Source organism: Oncorhynchus mykiss, chromosome 28 (genome assembly GCF_057628025.1).
Source record: "Oncorhynchus mykiss isolate SJ-2025 chromosome 28, ASM5762802v1, whole genome shotgun sequence".
NCBI classification, from domain to species: domain Eukaryota; kingdom Metazoa; phylum Chordata; class Actinopteri; order Salmoniformes; family Salmonidae; genus Oncorhynchus; species Oncorhynchus mykiss.
Window position 1 is genome coordinate 19,889,998 of NC_143049.1, and position 25,175 is coordinate 19,915,172.

The 25,175-nt window shown below is 41.7% G+C and overlaps 1 protein-coding gene across 2 annotated transcripts; it reads right to left on the reverse strand.

Annotated features, from left to right (window-relative positions):
* Positions 1 to 4,068: 4,068 nt before the first annotated feature.
* On the reverse strand, positions 4,069 to 17,337 carry LOC110508677 (cullin-1). 2 transcript variants are annotated; one of them, XM_021589387.3, is made up of 22 exons: positions 16,871 to 17,337; positions 14,535 to 14,887; positions 14,111 to 14,288; positions 13,743 to 13,910; positions 13,597 to 13,647; positions 13,380 to 13,470; positions 13,123 to 13,286; positions 12,824 to 12,986; positions 12,130 to 12,260; positions 11,878 to 11,985; positions 11,678 to 11,784; positions 11,447 to 11,495; positions 7,387 to 7,518; positions 7,048 to 7,165; positions 6,766 to 6,842; positions 6,535 to 6,666; positions 6,194 to 6,286; positions 5,852 to 5,899; positions 5,649 to 5,731; positions 5,321 to 5,426; positions 5,032 to 5,145; positions 4,069 to 4,773 (listed from the first exon to the last, which is right to left on the reverse strand). In XM_021589387.3, exons 2-22 carry the CDS (start codon positions 14,672 to 14,674, stop codon positions 4,693 to 4,695), a joined length of 2,334 nt encoding a protein of 777 aa, XP_021445062.1. In that variant the 5' UTR covers positions 14,675 to 14,887; positions 16,871 to 17,337; the 3' UTR covers positions 4,069 to 4,692. The 2 variants fall into 2 exon arrangements, with proteins under 2 accessions (XP_021445062.1, XP_090081704.1); XM_090225578.1 differs by having other exon boundaries at positions 11,678 to 11,985; positions 16,871 to 17,179.
* Between the last annotated feature and the right edge of the window lie 7,838 nt (positions 17,338 to 25,175).

The following is a 25,175-nucleotide window of genomic DNA, read 5'->3' on the forward strand; positions in this document are numbered from 1 at the left end:
TCGATATGCTGATAAAATTTAGGGAGTCTTGTTTTCAGATTAGCCTTGTTAAAATCCCCAGCTACAATGAATGCAGCCTCCGGTTGAATGGTTTCCAGTTTGCAAAGAGTTAAATAAAGTTCGTTCAGAGCCATCGATGTGTCTGCTTGGGGGGGGATGTATACGGCTGTGATTATAATCGAAGAGAATTCTCTTGGTAGATAATGCGGTCTACATTTGATTGTGAGGAATTCTAAATCAGGTGAACAGAAGGATTTGAGTTCCTGTATGTTTCTTTCATCACACCATGTCACGTTAGTCATAAGGCATACGCCGCCGCCCCTCTTCTTACCAGAAAGTTGTTTGTTTCTGTCTGCGCGATGTGTGGAGAAACCCGTTGGCTGCACCGCTTCGGATAGAGTCACTCCAGTGAGCCACGTTTCCGTGAAGCAAAGAACGTTACAGTCTCTGATGTCCCTCTGGAATGCTACCCTTGCTCGGATTTCATCAACCTTGTTGTCGAGAGACTGGACATTGGCAAGAAGAATGCTAGGGAGTGGTGCACGATGTGCCCGTCTCCGGAGTCTGACCAGAAGACCGCCTCGTTTCCCTCTTTTTCGGAGTTGTTTTTTTTTGGGTCGCTGCATGGAATCCACTCAGTTGTCCTGTTTGTAAGGCAGAACACAGGATCCGCGTCGCGAAAAACATATTCTTGGTAGTACTGATGGTGAGTTGATGCTGATCTTATATTCAGTAGTTCTTCTCGACTGTATGTAATGAAACCTAAGATGAGCTGGGGTACTAATGTAAGAAATAACACGTAAAAAAACAAAAAACTGCATAGTTTCCTAGGAACGCGAAGCGAGGCGGCCATCTCTGTCGGCGCCGGAAGTTAACCCTCGCCCTCCATTTGGCAAATCTGACCATAATTGTACCCTCCTGATTCCTGCTTACAAGCAAAAACTAAAGCAGGAAGCACCAGTGACTAGATCAATAAAAAAGTGGTCAGATGAAGCAGATGCTAACACTGTTTTGCTAGCACAGACTGGAATATGTTCCGGGATTCCTCCGATGGCATTGAGGAGAACACCACATCTGTCATTGGCTTCATCAATGAGTGCATTGATGACATCATCCTCACAGTGACTGTACGTACATACCCCAACCAGAAGCCATGGATTACAGGCAGCATCCGCACTGAGCTAAAGGCTAGAGCTGCCGCTTTCAAGGAGCACGACTCTAACCCGGAAGCTTATAAGGGATCCCAATATGCCCTCTGACGAACCATAAAACAGGAAAAGTGTCAATACAGGACTAAGATCGAATCGTACTACACCGGCTCTGACGCTCGTCGGATGTGGCAGGGCTTACAAATCATTACAGACTACAAAGGGAAGCACAGCCGAGAGCTGCCCAGTGACACGAGCCTACCAGACGAGCTAAATAACTTCTATGCTCGCTTCGAGGCAAATAACACTGTAACATGCATGAGAGCACAAGCTGTTCCGGAAGACTGTGATCACGCTCTACACAGCCGATGTGAGTAATACCTTTAAACAGGTCAACATTCACAAGGCCGCAGTACCAGACGGATTAACAGGATGTGTACTCCGAGCATGCGCTGACCAACTGGCAAGTGTCTTCACTGACATTTTCAACCTCTCCCTGTCTGAGTCTGTAATACCAACATGTTCCAAGCATAGCACTCACATCTGGAGCCATGAAGGGCTTTGAAAGGCTGGTCATGGCTCACATCAACACCATTATCCCAGAAACCCTAGACCCACTCCAATTTGCATACCGCCCCAACAGATCCACAGATGATGCAATCTCCATTGCACTCCGCACGGCCTTTTCCCACCTGGACAAAAGGAACACCTATGTGAGAATGCTATTCATTGACTACAGCTCAGTGTTCAACACCATAGTGCCTTCAAAGCTCATCAATAAGCTAAGGTCCCTGGGAGTAAACACCTCCTTATGCAACTGGATCCTGGACTTCCTGACGGGCCGACCCCAGGTGTTAAGGGTAGGTAACAACACATCTGCCACGCTGATCCTCAACACAGGGGTTCCTCAGGGGTGCATGCTCCTGTACTCCCTTTTGACTCATGACTGCACGGCCAGGCACGACTCCAACACCATCATTAAATTTGTCGATGACACAACAGTGGTTGGCCTGATCACTGACAACGATGAGACAGCCTATAGGGAGGGGGTCAGAGACCTGGCCATGTGGTGCCAGGTCAACAACCTCTCCCCCAACGTGATCAAGACAAAGGAGATGATTGTGGACTACAGGAAAAAGAGGACAGAGCACACCCCCATTCTCATCGACGGGGCTGCAGTAGAGCAGGTTGAGAGCTTCAAGTTCTTTGGTGTCCACATCACCAACAAACTGACATGGTCCAAGCACACCAAGACTGTCGTGAAGAGGGCACGCCAAAACCTATTTCCCCTCAGGAGACTGAAAAGATGTTGGCATGGGTCATCAGATCCTCAAAAGGTTCTACAGCTGCAACATCGAGAGCATGGTTTTTATCACTGCCTAATATGGCAACCGCTCGGCCTCCGACAGCAAGTCAGTACAGACGGTAGTGCAAACGGCCCAGTACAACACTGGGGCCAAGCTTCCTGTCATCCAGGACCTCTATACCAGGCGGTGTTAGAGGAAGGCCCTAAAAATTGTCAGACTCCAGCCACCCTAGTCATAGACTGTTCTCTCTGCTACCGCACAGCAGCGGAGCGCCAAGTCTAGGTTCAAGAGGCTTCTAAACAGCTTGTACCCCCAAGCCATAAAACTCCTGAACTGAATCTAGTCAAATGGCTACCCAGACTATTGCAGTGCCCCCCCTCTCTCCCCCACTGCTACTCTCTGTTGTCATCTATGCATAGTCACTTTAATAACTCTACCTGCAAGTGCTTAGTACCTCAAATAACCGGTACCCCCGTTTGTATTAACCTTGCTGTCTGTCTCTCCGACGTTGCAAAATTGTTAAAATATTCAAATTCGATCTCCATCTGTCTCGTAGTAATGAACGTGTCGGGACGAGATAAACAGGAAGGCAGCCTTTCTCAACCAGTCGAAATCATGAATCAGCTGGTATCATTTTTATGGATATATACAAATGACAATTGAAAAATAAGTCAAATGAAACGAAGTGCAGCTAGTTGTGGAAAAAGTACCCAATTATCATACTTGAGTAAAAGTAAAAATACGTAATGGAAAATGACTCAAGTAAAAGTGAGTCACCCAGTAAAACCCTACTTGAGTAAGTCTAAAAATATTGCTAAAATTTACTTAAGTATCAAAAGCAGAAGTATAATTAATTTCAAATTCCTTATATTAAGCTAACCAGAGGGCACCATTTTCGTGTCTTTTTTCATTTACGGATAGCCAGGGGCATGCTCCAACAACCCTCAGATATAATTTACAAACGAAGCATGTGTTTAGTAAGTCCGTCAGATCAGAGGCAGTAGGGATGACCAGGGATGTTCTCTTGATAAGTGTGCGAATTAGACCATCTTCCTGTCCTGCTAAGTATTCAAAACATAATGAGTACTTTTGGGTGTCAGAGAAAATGTATGGAGTAAAAAGTCATTTTCATTAAGAATGGTAGTAAAGTAAAAGTATAATGTTGTCAAAAATATAAATAGTAAAGTACAGATACCCCCTAAAAAAAACAATTAAGTAATATTTAAGTACTTTACATCACTGCTAGTTTGCAGTGACATTGATGTACATTCTGATGAAAGCTGATCATGTAGCAACCTTCAGTTTTAATACCCACAAAATCCCAATTTATCCTGTTGACAAACTTTATTTGAGTTTAACAGTTTACAAATGACTAGTGATGAACAGCTAAGTATGTCATTTCGGGATTGTAATGTCAAGTAACCAGCACTGACTTAAAATATCCAGGTGACATTTTTCATTCCTGCACCCCCAATTACATGATGGCCCTGGCCCCCAAAGTGACAGCCTGAGCACAGAGCATAAATTCAGGGCACAGTATATATCCATTAATGTCTAACATATCATCCAAACTTTTACATCGGTTTTGAGGGAATAAAGACCATCAGAGGGCATACAGAAACCTTTAACTTTTATTTACCACATAAAAAAAAAAAAGTGAACCACACTATACAAATGGTTTTCTGGTAGCAGGTAACAATGCAGATTACACTTCTAAGGGCCTTTTTCAAACACACAGATCGCGCTCTGGAAGTGCAGCTAAAATTGCTCATCTTTTTTAAAACACGTTCTCCTGCCACGTAACGCAGCAGTGTCTCAATAGCTTCTCCCCTATTACGTCTTTTTGCTCCTTAAATGCAGATAGGCAGTAGCATGCAACCCTCGGTGTGAAGGGTTTTGATTGTTTATTTTGTAATGTTAAGATAAAGGGGTAAAGGTCTCTGTCCATATTTACATATCAAAATGTATCTGTCGAACCTGAGCAGTTCAGATGGGATCTTCAAACAAACACTGGGCGAGCAGCTATCCCATAATCTCCGAGTTTAAAGGGAAGTCCAGCTTTAGCAACCACCTTGATGATTCAGAAGACTTTTCTTTCTTCTTTATGGTTTTTATTTTTCTCCTTCTGTGCTCGCATTCCTGACAACATTGGCCAAATGTCAAAAAGAATGATGTTTATTAATCAAGAAACAACTTAAAAAAAGAAAGGAGGAAGGGTGGAGAACAATGAAAAGGTTTTAAGCCAAGTAGCTGTACGTGTCTTTCTCTCCATCGACACGCTCCAGGTACTCCTTCTCTATCAGGATGTCGATGCATTTCTGAAAGACACATACACACATGACCATTATTACTATTACTAACATGGCAGATGTTGCATACAGAAAGTGGTTTCCATAAACCTACAGGAAACAACCGTAATGTAAAAACACAGTATAGATTTGTTACATTTCTGAAAGACAAACAAGACCGTTCCTACCATGGCAAGTGATGCATTTACAGTATGTGGTTCCATGAAATCCTCTGGAGTCGGAAGGTAAATTGCCATCTAATGTTCCCTAATTTAATGCATAATTTACCTTGATGACGGGGACTCTTGGTTTAAACCTGGATGACAGCTGGTTCAGAACCTCTGCCAGGAGCTGCTGATGTTTCAGCACTTTACGCATCTTCATGATTCTCACGATGGCTGCCTACAGTAGGGTGGAGGAATACAACAGAACAGCCTTAAACAACAATATTCTAGACTAGAGTCATTTGTGGACGATGGATGATAAACAGCGATTTTTGTGAATGTTAATGAGTGCTTGAGAGTGTGTAAATTTCAGTGAACAGAAGAGCATGATGATGGACTGATGGACAGTGTACCTGTATTAGCAGTTTCCTGTCCTCCTCTATGTTCTTGTGAGTGGTTTCCTGCTCCTGCTTCTGCTCTGTCTTCATTGGCACGTTAATGTTCACCCGAAGTTTCTTGCTGTCAAGATTAAAATCAAAACCTGCTATCAGCAACAGTTCATGGAATCGATTACAGTACAGTAACATCATAGGGATTATGAATATATTTTTTACACCATTTGTACAGTTGTGATCTACACTGATAAACAGGGCTGCATCCCAAATGGGATTCCCTACGTAGTGCACTATATAGGGAATAAGGTGACATTTGGAATCAGCCATGGTGTGTGTCATCACTCACTTTTTGTATCCCAGGAAGAGTTTTATTAAGGTGTCTGGTTTGAACTCCACTTCATCCACATTTGCATTCTCATCCTCCAGGACCTGGACAAAAGAACATGGCTTAGGTCAAAACTTTCAAAGAGACTCTACAGTGCTGAATGGTGATTCCCTATCAACTGGAGTTGTTTCTGTCTGTCTGCTAATGAGAGGCACGAAACTTACCAGCAATTTGGACTTCAACAAGATTTGCAAAACTTGCACCAAAATGTCCTGTTGGGGAAAAAAAAAACCTTCATCAAAATGTATGAAGCAAATTAGTTGGCTGTTGCTTTCAGCTTATATCTTCACATCACAGCATAACATCTTCTTTTGAAAAACCATCCATCAAAGAGAATGGTCTGTCTGACAGTAACTTTTGAATTACATTTATTTTGAGTAACAGACATATAAAACAAATGTACAATGTGGACCCAGAGGATATCACTTGAAAGTATTCATTAAAATGCTTGTTTCCAAAGTGGTCCTCGATGGTATACTGGATCCTTTAGAGTTGTCAGTACTCACTATCTTGATCTGCGTGCTGTCAGTGAGCTGCTGCACTGTGTAGACATCCTCAGTGTTGTATTGTAGTAAGATGGCCATCTGGAAGGTAGAAGCCTGGGAGGACAGGAGGAGCAACAGGGAATATATCAAAACCATCTTACAGTACAGGATACAACGGCAACTCAGCTCCATGCATATGGTTGATTTGTGGAATTTTTGCTTGTTGACAGTGAGCACACAGCAGTACGCTCCAGTATGTTTGTTCAACAGTGTTGGTTGATTAATGAATATTCCTAACTTGTGAGAGTCTGAAAGGACATTATTGCATTTTATTTGACCAGAGAGACAACAGCTGTACTCACCTGGAGAGTGTATCTGTTCTTAAAGCAGTTGGTGACCAGCTCTCCTTTGGACAGGTGGTAGAGCCAGGTCAGCTTGCGCCCGCTGTGTCTGCTGGCGTAGAAGGCCGTGAACCTTTGGTAACTCCTCTCCAGCTGAATGAGGGCAGGAGAAGAAAAGAGAGAACGGTGAGTAAACAGGGATCAATGTCAGTTAATTGGGTCACTGTGGAGGAGATCGTTAGTGTGTCTTACCTCAGAGGGCAAAGCGAATGTACAGGACTGCTGGAAGGGCCAGGAACCAGAACTTAGGACCTGGATGCTGAAGTCCACTGGAATATAGACACACAAACAGATTAGCAATCTTCTTACCATAGTTCTTGGTTTCAAAGTGATTCTTTGTTTTACAGTTTGGTTAGGATAACACAGGGCTGTAGATTAATCTCAGTAGCCGAGTTTCCAATAAACTCCTTTCTGTCATAATGAATCCCAGAATCGGGAAACTCTCCCTTTGCTCATTAGTCACATTATACTCACAGTCCAAAGGCTCAGAGTTTGTGAGGTGCTTTTTGAATTGTTCATTTAGGTCTTTGCTGACGCCGATGTCCTGGAACATGCGCTGGAGTTTAGAGGTGTACTCGAAGCCGCATGCTTGCTGTTGGGAAAGAGGGCAGGACAAACCATTAAAACAGGGGTGATCCCAGGTAAAACAGGTCCAAACACTGAGCAACCAGAGAATATCTTACGGTTTGTAATTCAACAAACCAATCAAAATGCAATGGCAATATCACAATAAAAACTGCAAACTGATCAAATGTGTTTCAAGGCAATTAAAGGCATTGTCATGAGGTGAACAAGATTTTAGTTGTGTACTACCTTCAGTTTGGAGATCATACTGGCTTCAGCATCGTCACTGGCGCTGTTCTGATGGACTAACCGCTTAGCCAGCATCTTGGCGTAGAACTTCTGGAACACATCTTTGTCCTCTATGTACTTAAAGACCACCATCTAGGGAAGAGAACACATAACAGTTAGATATAGGGTTGTGAATAGAGATCACGTCACATACTGTAAACCAACTAAAATATAACATCAGGCTGAAGGAGGGGGAGGAGATTGGGTCTGCAATGGCGGGCAGGCAGTTGTGGAAGTCCCAGTTTTCCTCCTGTTGACTCCAGATAACCTGATGAAGTACCAGTAGCCGTGTAGGCATACCAATCCTTGCGTCCTAAATAGTAGGCCGTTTGAGTATGCGAAAACATTTAGTTTAATAGTATGCAACGTTTAAAAAATAAAGTATACTTTAAAAGCACTGATGTCATACTAATTTCGGCTTTTGACAACAGCTGATCAATTAGATATTGGGAGGTGCTACCGAAATCAACAAATAGTGGGAAATAACGCAATCGCGCATGACGCATTCTCAGCATGCGAAAATACCATGTGTTATAGTATGTGACTTTTCAAAAATCAAGTATAAAAATGCCAGGATGTTATACTTATTTCGTCTCTTCGTCATAGTGGAATTCGATGCACACTTTTCCAGTGCTTTAGTTTATTATGTTGCTGAACAGTGGTTCCCGACTGTCCATGTTTTGTGCAATAGCATTTTGATTTGAACATCCGAAAGGTTTGTGCGTGTAATAGGCTATTCTATTTCATTTATATATGTTACAGCACTTTGGTTTCACTAATAAATATGCTGAAATGGAACCAAATTATCGTTTTTTGTCTTCAGTCCTTTTTACACTGAACAAACATTTAAATGCAACATGTATAGTGCTGGTTCCATGTTTTCATTAGCCGAAATAAAATATCCCAGAAATGTTTTAAATACACAAAAAGCTTACTTCTCTCAAATGTTGTGCACAAATTTGTTTACTTCCCTGTTAGTGATAATTTCTCCTTTTCCAAAATAATCCATCCACCTGACAGGTGTGGCATATCAACAAGCTGATTATTGATCACTACACAGGGGCACCTTATGTTGGGGACAATAAAAAGACACTCAAATGTGCATTTTTGTCACACCACAATGCCACAGATGTCTCAAGTTTTGAGAGAGCGTACAATTGGCATGCTGACTGCAGGAATGTCCACCAAAGAAAGTTGCCAGAGAATTTAATGTTAATTTCTCTACCATAAGCCGCCTACAACATCATTTTAGAGAATTTGGCAGTACGTCCAACCAGCCTCACAACCACAGACCATGTGTATGGCGTCGTGTGGGTGAGCAGTTTGCTAATGTCAACATTTTGAACAGAGTGCCCCGTGGTGGTGGGGTTATGGTATGGGCAGGCATAAGCTACGGACAATGAACACAATTGCGTTTTATCGATTGGCAATTTGAAAGCACAAAAATACCGTGACGAGATCCTAAGGCTCCTTTGTGAGGCTCAGTATTTTTTAAGTATCTGTGAACAACAGATACATAACTGTATTCCCAGTAGAGGTCGACCGATTATGATTTTTCAATGCCGATACCGATTATTGGATGACCAAAAAAAGCTGATGCCGATTAAATCGGCCAATATTTTATATATATATTTGTAATAATAACAATTACAACAATACTGAATGAACAATGAACACTTTTATTTTATCTTAATATAATACATCAATAAAATCTATTTAGTCTCAAATAAATAATGAAACATGTTCCATTTGTTTTAAATAATGCAAAAACAAAGTGGAGAAGAATGTAAAAGTGCAATATGTGCCATGTAAAAAAGCTCATGTTTAAGTTCCATGATCAGAACATGAGAACATATGGAAGCTGGTGGTTCCTTTTAACATGAGTCTTCATTATTCTCAGGTAAGACGTTTTAGGTTGTAGTTATTATAGGACTATTTCTCTCTATACCATTTGTATTTCATATACCTTTAACTATTGGATGTTCTAATAGGTACTTTAGTATTGCCAGCCTAATCTCAGGAGTTGATAGGCTTGAAGTCATAAACAGCGCAATGCTTGAAGCATTGCGAAGAGCTGCTGGCAAACGCAGTAAAGTGCTGTTTGAAAGAATGCTTACGAGCCTGCTGCTGCCTACCACCGCTCAGTCAGACTGCTCTATCAAATCATAGACTTAATTATAATATAACAACACACAGAAATACGAGCCGTGGGTCATTAATATGGTCAAATCCGGAAACTATCATTTCGAAAACAAAACGTTTATTCTTTCAGTGAAATACGGAACCGTTCCGTATTTTATCTAACGGGTGGCATCCATAAGTCTAAATATTGTTGTTACATTGCATAACCTTCAATGTTATGTCATAATTACGTAAAATTCTGGCAAATTAGTTTGCAACGAGCCAGGCGGCTCAAACTGTTGCATACACCCTGACTCTGCGTGCAATGAACGCAAGAGAAGTGACACAATTTCCCTAGTTTAATATGGCCTGCTAACCTGAATTTATTTTAACTAAATATGCAGGTTTAAAAATATATACTTCAGTGTATTGATTTTAAGAAAGGCATTGATGTTAATGGTTAGGTACATTCGTGCAACGATTGTGCTTTTTTCACAAATGCGCTTTTGTTGAATCATCCCCCGTTTAGCGGAGTTGGCTGTCTATGTTAGGAAGAAATAGTCTTCACACAGTTCGCAACGAGCCAGGCGGCCCAAACTGCTGCATATACCCTGACTCTGTTGCACAGAACGCAAGAGAAGTGGCACAATTTCCCTAGTTAAAAGAAATTAATGTTAGCAGGCAATATTAAGTAAATATGCAGGTTTAAAAATATATACTTGTGTATTGATTTTAAGAAAGGCGTTGGTGTATATAGTTAGGTACACATTGGTGTGACGACAGTGCTTTTTTCGCGAATAAGCTTGTTAAATCACCCATTTGGCGAGGTAGGCTATGATTCATGATAAATTAACAGGCACCGCCTCGATTATATACAACGCAGGACAACCTAGATAAACTAGTAATATCATCAACCACGTGTAGCTAACTAGTGATTATGTTAAGATTGATTGTTTTTTATAAGATACGTTTAATGCTAGCTTGCACCTGACCTTGGCTCCTTGCTGCACTCACATAACAGGTAGTCAGCCTACCATGCAGTCTCCTCGTGGAGTGCAATGTAATCGGCCATGATCGGTGTCCAAAAATGCCCATTACTGATTGTTATGAAAACTTGAAATCGGCCCTAATTAAATCGGCCATTCCAATTAATTGGTCGACCTCTAATTAGCAGTCATGCAAAATCCGTAGATTAGGTCCCAATTTATTTAAATTGACTGATATGAACTGTAACAGTAAAATCTTTGGAATTGTTGCATGTTGCATTTATATTTTTGTTCAGTATAAATAGGATAGATGGACTATATGGGCTACAGTAAAGATTGAATGTGATAGTCTGCCTTTAACCAGCCTGAGTAGGCCTCTAACTTCATTCTTACTCTACTCAGCATTTAGAGAAATTAATCCAATTGGAATTTAGCTATTGTCAGGCTCGTTAATACGATGCAGGGCCACGGTCAGTATGTTTCTATGTTCTGGAACATTCGATTGAACGGAAACAAGATTCCGACCAGTTGACAAATCGGGAGGAGTTGGGTTGTGGAACGCTGTCAGCCTGGCTACTGCCCATTAAATACGTCACTCATTACTTCAAGCCACACCTCGCCAAACGTACCTCAAAGTCCGTTCAAGAACGTTTTGGGAAACGTGTCGTTCAGTACCAACCATTCTGCAATGTGGCAAACGTTTAAGCTAACCGAACGCACCTCAGGAGTCAGGAGCCGCTACCGTATGGCGGCCGTGGCATCCTGCATACTTTTTTACTGAACAGTATGTGCTGAATAGTATGCGACAATGAGTACATAATATGCAGTTTAAGTATGTAATACGCTAGTATGTGTATTCAGACATTGCCAGTGTGACAGCTGAATACTTGAGAAAAAGCAGTCCCCCAACTTACCACTTGGTTTAGTGTGTCTTCCAGCTCTGCCTCCTCTGGGTTCTTTGAGCTGTGCGAAATAAAGAATTTCATTTAAAATCAATGTCAATGTGAACCGTTTCAGAGCAAAAGTCAATAGCAATACTGGAGTGCAGGCTACTGCCCTCAGGCGTGCGTAGACTTGAATTACAAACTGTGGGTCTGGAGTTATGTATTGGGTGAATGCATCAGAGGAGAGACTGAGTGACACACCTCTTCTTCAACAGAGAGTCACAGTATCTAGCCAGCAGCTCTGGAGATTTGCTGGACGACTGCACCATCTTGGTCACAGCATTGTTGTTTATGAAGCGTCCACAGGCCTGGAAAAAACAGTTCAAACTTAACAGCAACAGTGTGCATGACACCATATGAAAACCTCTTACACCACAAAATATAGTAACATTTGACCATACCTTGTCCAGAGCAGCAACAAAACCAGCGTCGTTGTTGAACGCTGACATTACTAAGGCATTATACTTTTTGTGGACGTCTAAGATGGTCTGGACATACATTTTGGGATCCTGTGGTGAAGTAAATGAAAACAATAAAGTCAAGGATAACTCAAGTGATCTGGAGAGAGTGTCTCAGATGAATCCAATAAAGATGTGAACCTTTGGGTAAAAAGTATGCGTAAATGTCACTATTTTAGCCACTGTAGTTCTTACATTGAGAGCCGCTTCTCCACACTTCTCTATAGCAGCAAGGCCCTGGTTGTATATGTGCGTCTCCAGGAGTTTCTTCAGCTCTCCCAACCCATCAGTGATCCGGGACACCAAATTGTACATCCGCCCAAGGTCTGCACAGAGATATATATATATGAGAATAAATGGTGATAACCACAAACATACATTTACACAGCCAAAGCTCACATGGAAAGTACATATACAGTAAATGTACATATAGAAGTACATACATAGTGTACAAAGCATTGTTGACTGGATGTCCTTTGGTTGGTGGACCATTCTTGATACACACCAGAAACTGTTTGAAAAACCCAGCAACGTTGCAGTTCTTGACACACTCAAACTGGTGGGCCTGGCACCTACTACCATACCCCGTTCATAGACACTTAAATATTTTGTCTTGCTCATTCACTAACTGAATGGCAAACATACACAATCCATGTCTCAATTGTCAAGGCTTAAAAATCCTTCTTTAATGCGTTCTTTCCCCTTCATCTACACCGATTGAAGTGGATTTAACAAGAGACATCAGTAAGGGACCATAGCTTTCATCTGGTCAGTCTTTCATGGAATGAGCAGGTGTTCCTAATGTTTTGTACACTGTGTACAAATTTATGGAAAGTACACAAAGCAAAAAGGCACGTCTGGCAATTGCCATCTGGACTCTCCTCTGTACCTTCATTTTTGTCAGCGTCCAGAAGATTCTGGAACTCTGTGTGGAAAATCTCCAGGTGCTTCTCGATGAGCACCTGCTCACACTTGCGGGCCAACTCGTCCTGCGTGCTCTCATGGAGGTACACCTGCACCCTCCGCTGCTCCTCCAAAAGACGTGCCTCCGCCTGAGAGACAGAGAAGGAGAAAAAGAGAGCAGAGGGAGACGGATAGAGAAAAAAGGATTCGGTTAACATTTTTACACTAAACAAAGGCCACAGATACAGCTACTATTTCACTCGATGCACAGGTTTGATAACCTACCTTCTTCATGTACTCAGTAACAGGGTTTTGTTGCAGGAACTCTGTGCTCTCTCGTGTGTAGAAGCGCTCGGTGTCCGCCAAGAACTGAGTCTCAAAGTACTCTTTGTAGACCGACAATGTGGGGCCTTTGGCAAAGGCATCATCCTCATTGAGGCCCAACTCAACTAAAAGACACACAACTCCACTGTCAGAGCCATGAAATCACAATAGTTTCATATTGGTTGACCAACACACAACTAAAATATGCCAGGACCTACCGTAGGATTGGACGACTCCACTGATAAGCCTGGTGTTGATGGTCTCTCCGTTTCGTTCCTTCTCGATGAGCTTCAATACAGCATTTGTGACCTTAGTTGCGGTGGGAAAGAAATGTAGGGTAAATGCCTTCAACAAAATGTACATTATCACAATCTACTCACTAATAAACTAAGACTGGGAATAACTTTTCCACAGCTGATCTGAGGGGATACTCACTTGTTTATTCAAAGGTCTGAAAAGGCATTCCCTCCATGTCACCAAAGCGAGCTGAAAGGAGAGGAGAGGATGGGGCGATGCATACGGTTGAGAATACCATCTAAGATGAGATGTGGGTTAAGAAAAATTATTGTCTATCGTCTTACGGAGTAGATTTCATAGATCCCTTTGCGCCCCTCATCACACTCGCGGCGGACCCAGTGCCGGTTGAGGTAGGCACAGATACCATTCAGCACTTTGCTGGAGAATCTGTAGTCTTCCCACTGCTGTGTGTAGAACTTTAATACACTCTCATCCATCAGGTCTTCTCCATCCTGCAGATGAAGGGAAAAGAGAGGAAAGAGAATAAGAAACTGATATTTAGTTAAAGATAAGCAAGCAAACGTGGTAGGATATTTCATATGCTTCCTTTAACCTCTTTTGAAAGGGCTTATGGAGAATTAACCAGTATTCAATTAATTCAGTCACTTCATTAACCTCAGTCCATTTAAAAAGGTACAGGAAAGAGCATTACCTTGAGCAGGTTGGTCAGGTAGTTCTTGAGGAATTCCTTGAGTCTCTTGTAGAGCTCCAGGCCCACAAACTGGGCCCCTCCTGGGGTGGGGGCCTTTTTGGAGGGTTTGGATGGAGGGGGCCCTGTCCCACGGGCCTGATTAGACTGGTGCACACTGGTACAGTAGTTATAAACATGTCTGGGTGGTGGGTTAAGGCAACAACATAAATGTAGAAACTGAAAATACTGACAAATGGATTTTCCCCAATTATGCTTCAAACTGATGCAAGCCTGTCCCAAAAAACATAAAATGCATTTTTTCCAGCTTTGCCATTTTGTTTGACTAACCATCCGTTAGCTATGCCCCTTAATAAACACACCGGGAAGTACATTAGGAAGTACATTAGTCAGAGAAGCCTTGCAGTGCATCTATGGGGAAGGATACGTGTAGAGTTCCATGTATCGTGCTTTGGCCATGCTCTGTCTGGTGTACACCTGCTGTATTCCTGCTCGCAGGTCATCCCAGATCTGGTCTAGGCCAATCTGTTTGAGCCCATGAGGGTTCTGGCTTCTGTTGGAGGACATTGTCTCTTTGCTTGTTGTTGCTCTCTTATCAGTTGCTGTGTCACGTTTTGTTTTATCGTGTGTAATGAACCTGTCAAGAGCTACTCCTCCATAAGGTGATGAAGAGAGAGGCCACAATCCAACACAAGACAAGGTGGGGTCTTCTCTTCAGAGTGGCAGACAATATTGGAAGACCCCCTTCAAGTAGCAATCAGGAGCACCCTGCCAAGAGACCTGCAAACACACACACAACAAAAAACATTGTAAGAAAGGAGCATACATTTGTATAAGTCACATAGTGCAGACTCTGAAGTGTAAGATAAAATGTTGGAAAAATCAATTAGCTCATCAATATATGCATTATTTTGAAACTGTTTCCATTATAGACTACACTACACAGCAAAATGATTGGAATAATTCCCCTGCCACACAAAGCTGCTCTCTAGACAGGTGCTAATGAATGACATATTGTAAGAGATTAGCTTAGTCTGTGTTATATTGACTCCAGCCTCCCATTGATCAGGACCTAGCAGCTGGGCTTGAGGTCTGACCTTCACTGGTTCTGAATATTGTAACTTTAATACAGTGTCAGTAAGTGTGCCTGTCCACCGCAGTGCAGCGATGCCTGGTGGGAATATGGCTGACTGGATTGGGCTTTCCTTCAGCTTGAAACCTAAACCCAGCTGCCCTCGGCTTCTGTTTACCATGTGCATGGCGGGGCTGATTTCCGGCATGGAGAAGGACATCCTTCAAGTATAATTGAATAATACATTGAAGGTAGAGAAATTACAAAAAAAAATAACCATGATTTAAAAGGAGACAAGAGCACAGAATTATGATTTAAAGATGACGTAGGCCTAACCTGATCTTGTTTCATTACTGTGTTTATGTATGCAAATATGTTAATTTAGATTCTACTAAGTCTTAGAATACAACCATAGACATGTGTATATGATAATATCCTTGGTTACTAGAGACAAATGTATCTAATAAGAATATGACTTGTCTTGAATGCAGAAACACTGCATGCACTTTGCATGAATGACAAACATGAGATGGTAACATAAGTGGTGGGCTTAATCATTTAATAACCAACTGTTCAAGATAATGTGTTACTCCTTTAGTCAAGGCTCAATTATTCATAATTTTATCAGAGACAGGGTTGGCTCTCTGTAACCATGGCAACAGATGCAGATAACTCACTAGAAAGAGGTAGCCTAACCTCTCAAAGTGGTGTGGGTGCTATGGATGGAGGGAACTAGCATATGTGCAGTAAAGGTAGGTTGCTGCATAACAACGTTCTGAAACAGTGACACTAATCCAGTTCAACAAATAAAGAAATGAAACGTCGGACAGTTGGCAGCAAAGAGGAAGCTACGTGATCATAGGGATAATAACGTTATGTTTGGGCAAAATGATTGTCACTTAGCTGATAGCTAACAACAATCTTTGAATGCCTGGCTTGCAATACGTCGTCACATATCTATTCTCTGTCTATTGTTAGCTAGCTCCATAGCTCACTGTCAGTTGCACAACTGTTAACATTGATAACTTGTAGGTAGCTAGCCAAAGGCAACATCGTTGTAGCTAACGTTAGCTACAGTAACTTTATCTGGCTATATAGTTACACCTGTACAGTCTTCCGGCACGATCTAGCTATCCAGGGAAACTTCTGCGTTTGTAACTAACTAGCTTTATCATGCCATGGCTAAACCTGTACGTTAATATTAACCTGGTCAGTGAAGCGTAAGCAACAATAGCAGTTAATAATGGTTTGGACTAGCTAACGCTAGCATTATTTGCTAGGTGTATGTAGCTAGCTAGTAAAAACCAAATAACTACTCGATAACAAGACAAACTACACATTTTGATTGACAACTGTTATTTAGCTAACAGAGGGCACTGGCTAGTACTAACATGATATATAGCTAACTAACGTTACTGCGAAAAATGAGGCCTGTTGTTCGGGCGCAATGCTAGCTAACGAAGTTAGCTGTCCGCAGAAGGCAGACGAGATAAGACAGCCAATCGGTGTTCGCTGTATAAACACAACACAAAATAGTCTAGTGCGCGTTCAGTTTATAACCAGTTAGCTAACCTAGCTAGCTAAATAGGTACAATAATTTCAAAGTTCACTGGTGATATGTGTAGCTAACTATGCTTAGCTACTGTACTAGCTAGCTAACAAGCGAACGTAGCTAGCTGACGTTAGTTTACCATCGTCCAGTAGCAGTAGTGCTCGTTCTTGGCTCCAAATCAAAGAAAACAGTGCAAATTAGGCACAAATATTACGTTTATAATCCGAGTAGAGTATTGGAAAATCCCCTTTCTAAAACAAATCCCCCTTCCCTCTAAATGATTTACTTTCACTGCCACAACAATAGCTGCGGCAGTGTATAGAAATAACACTTTATAAATCTGCGTTCACAGAAAGATGTCCCATGGAATTTGAGTGTGGAATTTAACGTTCCGTATACGGTCGGCGGATAATAAGGCCATTTTGTTCCATGTCACAGCCTGGTTTGTGAGATTGTAAAATTTCTAAGGAAAACTGATTGATGATGATGTATACCCCTACTACAACAGAAAACAATTTGTGTCGTCATATTCTAAAACATCCTGTAATTTTAATATGGTTTTATGGGTCCGGCTCTGGCATAGTTTGATGCTACAGGTACAAGTGTAACTATCAGCCAGATGGTTCCCCTTCCACTCACCACCAAATATTATGAGAGGAAGGCTGGCAGTGGGAGAAAAGTAAAATGCAGTAGGATCTGTAACATGGAGCTGGATCTGGATGTTACATCAAGTAGGGCATCCAGCTCAGAGTTAAAACTTCCTGCATAGCATCCAGATCAGTTACGTCCGGCTCAGAGTAACATTCAGCATCCAGCTCAGTTACATACAGCATCCAGCTGAAAGGTACATCCGGCTCAGACTTCAAATCAAATTTGATTTGTCACATTCTTTTATTATTATATTTTTTATTTAACTAGGCAAGTCAGTTTAGAAATATTTCTTATTTACAATGACGGCCTACCCCGGCCAAACCTTGCCCTAACCCGGACAACGCTGGGCCAATTGTGCGCTGTCCTATGGGACTCCCAAAAACAGCCATTTGTGATACAGCCCGGGATCAAACCAGGGTCTGTAGTGACATCTCTAGCACTACGATGCAGTGCCTTAGACCACTGCGCCACTCGGGAGCCCGAATACAACAGTTGTAGACCTTACCAGGAAATGCTTACATCCAACATCCGGCACAGAGTTATATCCAGCATCCGGTTCAGAGTTACATCCAGCATCCAGCTCAGAGTTACATCCAGTTCAGAGTTACATTCAGCATCCGGTTCAGAGTTACATCCAGCATCCGGCTCAGAGTTACATCCAGCTCAGTGTTACATCCGGTTCAGAGTTACATCCAGCATCCGGCTCAGAGTTACATCCAGCTCAGCGTTACATCCAGCTCAGAGTTACATCCAGCATCCGGCTCAGAGTTACATCCAGCATCCAGCTCAGAGTTACATCCAGAATCCGGCTCAGAGTTACATCCAGCATCCGGTTCAGAGTTACACCCAGCATCCGGTTCAGAGTTACATCCAGCATCCGGCTCAGTTACATCCAGCATCTGGTTCAGAGTTACATCCAGCTCAGCGTTACATCCAGCTCAGAGTTACATCCAGCATCCGGGTCAGAGTTACATCCAGCATCCGGTTCAGAGTTACATCCAGCATCCGGCTCAGTTACATCCAGCATCCGGTTCAGAGTTACATCCAGCATCCAGTTTAGCGTTACATCCAGCATCCGGTTCAGAGTTACATCCAGCATCCAGTTCAGAGTTACATTCAGCCCAGAGTTACGGCCAGCATCCAGTTTAGCGTTACATCCAGCATCCGGCTCAGAGTTACAGTTGAAGTTGGAAGTTTACATACACCTTAGCCAAATATGTTTTAACTCAGTTTTTCACAATTACTGACATTTAATCCTAGTATAAATTAATTCCCTGTTTTATGTCAGTTAGGATCACCACTTTATTTTAAGAATGTGAAATGTCAGAATAATCATAGAGAGAATAATTTATTTCAGCTTTAATTTCTTTCATCATATTCCCAATGTGTCAGAAGTTTACATACACTCAATTAGTATTTGGTAGCATTGCTTTTAAATTGTTTAACTTGGGTCAAATGTTTGGGGTAGCCTTCCACAAGCTTCCCACAATAAGTTGGGTGAATTTTGGCCCATTCCTCCTGAAAGAGCTGCTGCACGCGCTTTTTTTTAGTTCTACCGACAAATGTTCTATAGGATTGAGGTCAGGACTTTGTGATGGCCACTCCAATACCTTGCCTGTGTTGTCCTTAAGCCATTTTGTCCCAACTTTAGAAGCATGCTTGGGGTCAATGTCCTTTTGGATGACCCATTTGCGACCAAGCTTTAACTGATGTCTTGAGATGTTGCTTCAATATATCCACATCATTTTCCTTCCTCATGATTTTGTGAAGTGCACCAGTCCCTCCTGCAGCAAAGCAAACCCCCACAACATAATGCTGCCACCCACATGCTTCACGGTTGGGATGGTGTTCTTCGGCTTGCAAGCCTCCCCCATTTTTCCTCCAACCATAACGATGGTCATTATGGCCAAACAGTTCTATTTTTGTTTCATCAGACCAGAGGACGTTTCTCCAAAAAAGTACGATCTTTGTCCCCATGTGCAGTTGCAAACCATAGTCTGGCTTTTTTTATGGCGGTTTTGGAGCAGTGGCTTCTTCCTTGCTGAGCGGCCTTTCAGGTTATGTCCATATAGGACTCGTTTTACTGTGGATATAGATACTTTTGTACCTGTTTCCTCCAGCATCTTCACAAGGTCCTTTGCTGTTGTTCTGGGATAAATTTGCACTTTTCACACCAAAGTACCTTCATCTCTAGGAGACAGAACACATCTCCTTCCTGAATGGTATGACGGCTGCGTGATCCCATGGTGTTTACACTTGCGTACTATTCTTTGTACAAATGAATGTGGTACCTTCAGGTGTTTGGAAATTGCTCACAAGGGTGAACTAGACATGTGGAAATCTACAATTTTTTTCTGAGGTCTTGGCTGATTTCTTTTCATTTTCCCATGATGTCAAGCAAAGAGGCACTGAGTTTGAAGGTAGGCCTAGAAATACATCCACAGGTACACCTCCAAATGACTTAAATTATGTCAATTAGCCAATCAGAAGCTTCTAAAGCCATGACATCATTTTCTGGAATTTTCCAAGCTGTTTAAAGGCACAGTCAACTTAATGTATGTAAACTTCTGACCCACTGGAATTGTGATACAGTGAATGATAAGTGAAATAACCTATCTGTAAACAATTGTTGGAAAAATTACTTGTGGCATGCACAAAGTAGATGTCCTAACCGACTTGCCAAAACTATAGTTTGTTAACAAGAAATTTGTGGAGTGGTTGAAAAATTTGTTTTAATGACTTCAACCTAAGTGTATGTAAATTTCCGACTTGAGCTGTACATCCAGCTCAGCGTTACATCCAGCAGGATGTAACTATGAGCTGGATGTAACGCACTTCAAAATAAGAGTCCCGCAATTTATCATGCCAAAATAAAAGTAATGCCAGCATTACTGATTTTAAAATATGTCAAGCAAAAATGAAAGTCTTGCATTTCCAATTTGAAAATAAGTCCTGCGATTTCAGGTTTCAAAATAAGAGTTCCTCAATTGGAAATGTGAAAATAAGTCCTGCAATTTCCTATTTAAAAATAAGAGTCCCTCGATTTGTCATGCCAAAATAAAAGTCTGGTCAATTTCCAATTTCAAAACAAGAGTCCCTTGCTTTGTCATTAACATAAGTAATGCAATTTTCAATGTGAAAATAATAATACCTTGATTTATCGTATCAAAAAAAAGTTATATAATTTTTTATTTTCAAAATAACAATAAGTTTTGTTCCAAAATAAGTCCTACATTTCCAATTTCAAAATAAGAGTCATGATTTGTTGTGTATGTTTTTTTATGTACGTTTTATTTCAATAGTAATATAAAGCCCTTGTGGAGAATGTCATAAAATTAATTGTCAAGGCACAGATATACAGTGCCGTGAAAAAGTATTTGCCCCATTTCTGATTTTCTGTATTTTTGCATATTTTTGATACTGAATGTTATCAGAACTTACACCAAACCCAAATATTAGATGAAGGGAACCAGAGTTTACAAAAAAATATATGCTTATTTGATTTATTTAATTAACAGTTATGCAACACCCTATTCCCCTGTGTGAAAAAGTATTTTCACCCTTACACTCAATTGATTGTGCCACCTTTAACTGCAATGACTGTAACCAAATGCTTCCTGTATTTGTTGATCAGTCTCTCACATCGATGTGGAGGAATTTTGGCCTATTCTTACATGCAGATCTACTTTAACTTACTTTAACATTTGTGGGTTTTCAAGCATGAACTGCTTTTTCAAGTCCTGTCACAACATCTTTGACTAGACCATTCCAAAACTTCAAATTTGTAGCTTTTAAGACATTTTCATGTAGACTTGATTGTGTGTATTGGATTATTGTCTTGATGCATGATCCAGCTGTGCTTCAGCTTCAGCTCAGAGATGGAATGCCTGACATTCTCTTGTAGAATTCTCTGATACAGAGCAGAATTCAGGGTTCCTTCTATTAAGGCAACCCACCCAAGTCTTGAGGCAGCAAAGCATCCCCAAACCATCACACTACCACCACCATTCTTGATTGTTGGTATAAGGTTCTTACTGTGGAATGCAGTGTTTGGTTTTCGCCAGTCATAATGGGACCCATGCACTCATTATTGGAATTCGCTCTGGATAAGAGCGGCTGCTAAATTACTAAAATGTCAAATGTACTTTTGACTCATCTGCCCATAGGACATTCTTCCAGAGTCTTAATAACCATCCAGATGCTTTCAGGTGCTTTTTGGCAAACTAAAGTAAACTTTTTGGAACGAGATGGGTCCCATTATGTCTGCCGAAAACCAAACACTGTCCCAATTTTTTGTTAATAGAAGAATTAAGGAAAGTGAAGAACCAGCTTCTACCATAACTGCTCACATACCTGCCATGATGTTGTCCTGTGCGGTGAAGGCCACTATGAGTCCGTCAGGGGCCTGGTTGCCAGGCCTGTCAACTTCTTCCTCAACATCTGCTCCTGGCTCACCATCAGCCTCAGCAGGTCAGGACCTGTCGGGGTAGTCTGACATACTAAAGACTGGACTGCTGGGTGGCCAAGACACGAAGCTGGCCTGCAGGGGCTTCCCCGGGTCATCCTTCAGGCCTTTATGTAGTCTTTGGTGAACTGCTCATTGAGGATCATCTTATTCTGCAGCTGGGCATTCTCTTTAGCTGAGATCCTCTGGCCCAGTTTATTCAGCTTGCCCTCAGTCACTTTCACAATGCACTTGAGGGGCTGGTACAGGTGGAAGGGGGGCAGCAGGTCTGTCTGAACCGTCTGCAGCGATGGGGTTATCCTGTAGGGGGCTCAGCCACTGCTTACACAGCCACACAGGACAACAACCAGTTAGCTACAAGGTTGTACCATCCAATATCACAGTAATCATTACCTGTAACGCTTTGATGTCTTGTGCAGTTAACTGATGTCTAGTTGTCTTCTTGGATGGGGAATTAGCAAAGTTAGACCTATATTTACTGTTGGACTGACCTTTTGTTGAGGACGGCGGGAGGTGTTGTGATGTTGGTGGGTATTCTGTCTGGCTCTTGGGGAGGCAGGAGCGAGAGAGAGATAGAGAGAGAGCCAGAGAGAGGGACAGAGAGAGCCAGAGAGACAGAGGACATGCTTGGGGAACACTTGCTTTTGCAATGTTAACATATGTTTCCCATGCCAATAAAGCCCTTGCATTGAATTCAATTTAATTGAGAGCCAGAAAATGAGAGAGACAGAGAGAGAGCCAGAAAGAGAGAGCCAGAAAGAGAGAGTCGGAGAGGGAGAGCCAGAGAGAGAGATGGCCAAAGAGAGAGAGAGACAGAGAGAGAGCCAGAGAGAGACAAAGAGGGATAGAGAGAGAGACATACAGACAGGAGAGAGAAACAGACAGACACAGAGTGGGCTGTGCATGATGTGACTCACCAGGGCCAGGTACCAGGATGTTCCGTTCTGAAAACTAGCCACTTTAGCCAGGAGGTCATCATTTAGCCCTCTCCTATCCCTACAGTATGTGTGTGTTAATAGACCAATTTCCAATCAACACATTTAATATCTGTTTCAGCTTAGATTGTTCCTGTTAACCATTCTAAATGTAATATTTTTCCTGTTGCAAATGTAGTTAATTTCTCAGATGAAGAAATCAGTGATATTTGATCCTAGGCATCAAATAAAAAGTTGTTTTAGACACCTATGTGTCTCCCTTATATAAACATACACACTGTATTGGACTTCCATTTTTCCTGGAAGCAAGAATTCTATTCAAGACCCATCAGAGAATAGAGTGTTTCATTAAGTGGAATTGACCCCATTTTAAAATAAACAATCCCAGAGCCCCTTTCCAGTAATCCTATCAGTTTAACCTGTTGCATTAGTTTAGTAAAATGCAAAACTGTTGTTTAACAAATGTAGAACCTTCAAAAAGTTGGTGCTGTCTTATCAGCTTGGCAGTCAATACTTATTTCATTCTGCTTGTATTACCGGACACTACTCCACGTAATGGAAACAGATTATAATTTTATAATACATTCGCTTCCTGCTCAAATTCACTGGAGTTACCTAACTATAAAACCAAGCAACAATAATCAAAAACTGTCAAAGAATGTTTCTCATACCTCTATTATGATGACCGTCATCAAGGCAAAGGGTGGCTACTTTGAAGAATCTCACATATCAAATATATTTTGATTTGTTTAACACTTTTCTGGTTACCACATGATTCCATATGTGTTATTTCATAGTGTTGATGTCTTTACTATTATTCTACAATGTAGAAAATAGTAAAAATAAATTAAAACCCTTGAATGAGTAGGTGTGTCCAAACTTTTGACTGGTACTGTACTCAGAAAATCCCAAGAGTGGTCAGTGCACGTCGCCTGACCCGTATGGTAAACGGAAGGAAGGAGAAAAGCCTATCAATATTATTGTTGTTTGAGGAGACTACGTGAAGTTTGGATATGTGAGGTATGCCGTGAGAACATCTGTGTCCAAACCATTACAGTGTTGGAATTGTGAAGGATATGGTCACGTGTCAAATGTTTGCAGAAGGGAGAAGTATAGTATTGAATCTGTCAATTGAAATTGTTGCAAGTGTGGGGATCATACTACGGACTTCCTTGAGTGCCCAGTTAGGGTGAAGGTCAAGGTGTCAAGGATCAGGGCTGGGCAGCAGATCTCCTATGTCAAAGGGGCAAGAGGCAACAGTGTTGAGGATATGGCAGTGGATGCATTGTAACCAGTTGCTAGTGTTTTAAGTCAATCGAGTGATCTGGATACACTCAATCTGAAGAAAGTGGATTTTTGGGCATTTATAGCCACAGTGATTTATTGTACAGCACAAGGGTCTAAGAAGCCCAAGAAGCTGGACATCATTATATCTGCAGCCGAGAAGGTTCTGGGTCTCCAAGAATTCACGGCAGAAGCACTGCAAGGACTGTTGTCGCTAGGAAATGTTTTCGCCCTCACAGAGCCTTTTTTTTTTTTTTTTTACAGAAAAGCAGGTTGATATTGTTAAGTAATGTTTAAAAATATATATTTATTTTTTTTACCCCCGTTTTTGCTCATCTCCCAGACAATCACTGGTATGGTTGATTAGCTGTCCTAAGTCAAATATTGAGAAAGGTGCATTTAAGTGGGACCATCCTACTACTCTTCAAACCATCCCATCCTACTACTATCCTCAAATCACCATATTTTCCTACTCTCATCACCAATGGGAACCTTCAACACGGCTGGCTAACCACTTCCAAGGAGCATCTTCCAGAGTGAACAACAGTAAGCCCTCCTCTCCCTTCCTATATAAAGCCTTGACGACAATATAACCTCTGGTTCCAAGTACGTGAGGTCTGCAGCCTCTGCGTTAAAAGGACTAACATGTCAACTACAGAAATAAGCCAACCTCAGTGTGAACTTTGGTTGCGAATGGTATGAACGTTGAACTCTTATTCACTACAAAAGTGATACCTCCTAGCCGTTGAGTTAGCAACAGCAGTTGCAAACGCGGGCTAGGAAAGAACAGACAGATTATCCCGTCTACCACCACTTTCATTTACCACCAACCTACCGAAGCGCAGCTCAGAGTAAATATTTATTGCATTTTCCTTTTCCAAATGGGCGGTAATTCAGAATGCATACGATACTGTATTTACGATAGCACAGCTTCTCCCTTTTTCCCTCAGACTTCCCGCTCTTTCACTCAAACCCAGCCCCTTTTCTTTTGTGTAACCAGCTGTCATATCAGTTCACTCCGCTAGGGACGTTTTCCTTTATGACGTAATTTGTAATCAAGGTATGATTCATTCTTTGTATATGTAATTCTGTGTGATTAGTTAGGTATT

Coding starts and splice junctions, on each gene's coding strand:
- LOC110508677 (XM_090225578.1), bottom strand. CDS start 14,674: ATGTCCTCCAACAGAAGCCAGAACCCTCATGGGCTCAAACAGATTGGC. Junction 13,471..13,596: donor TCAGACCTTTGAATAAACAA/GTGAGTATCCCC, acceptor ACCGCAACTAAG/GTCACAAATGCTGTATTGAA. Junction 5,732..5,851: donor TGTTGAAGTCCAAATTGCTG/GTAAGTTTCGTG, acceptor TCTTTTGTCCAG/GTCCTGGAGGATGAGAATGC.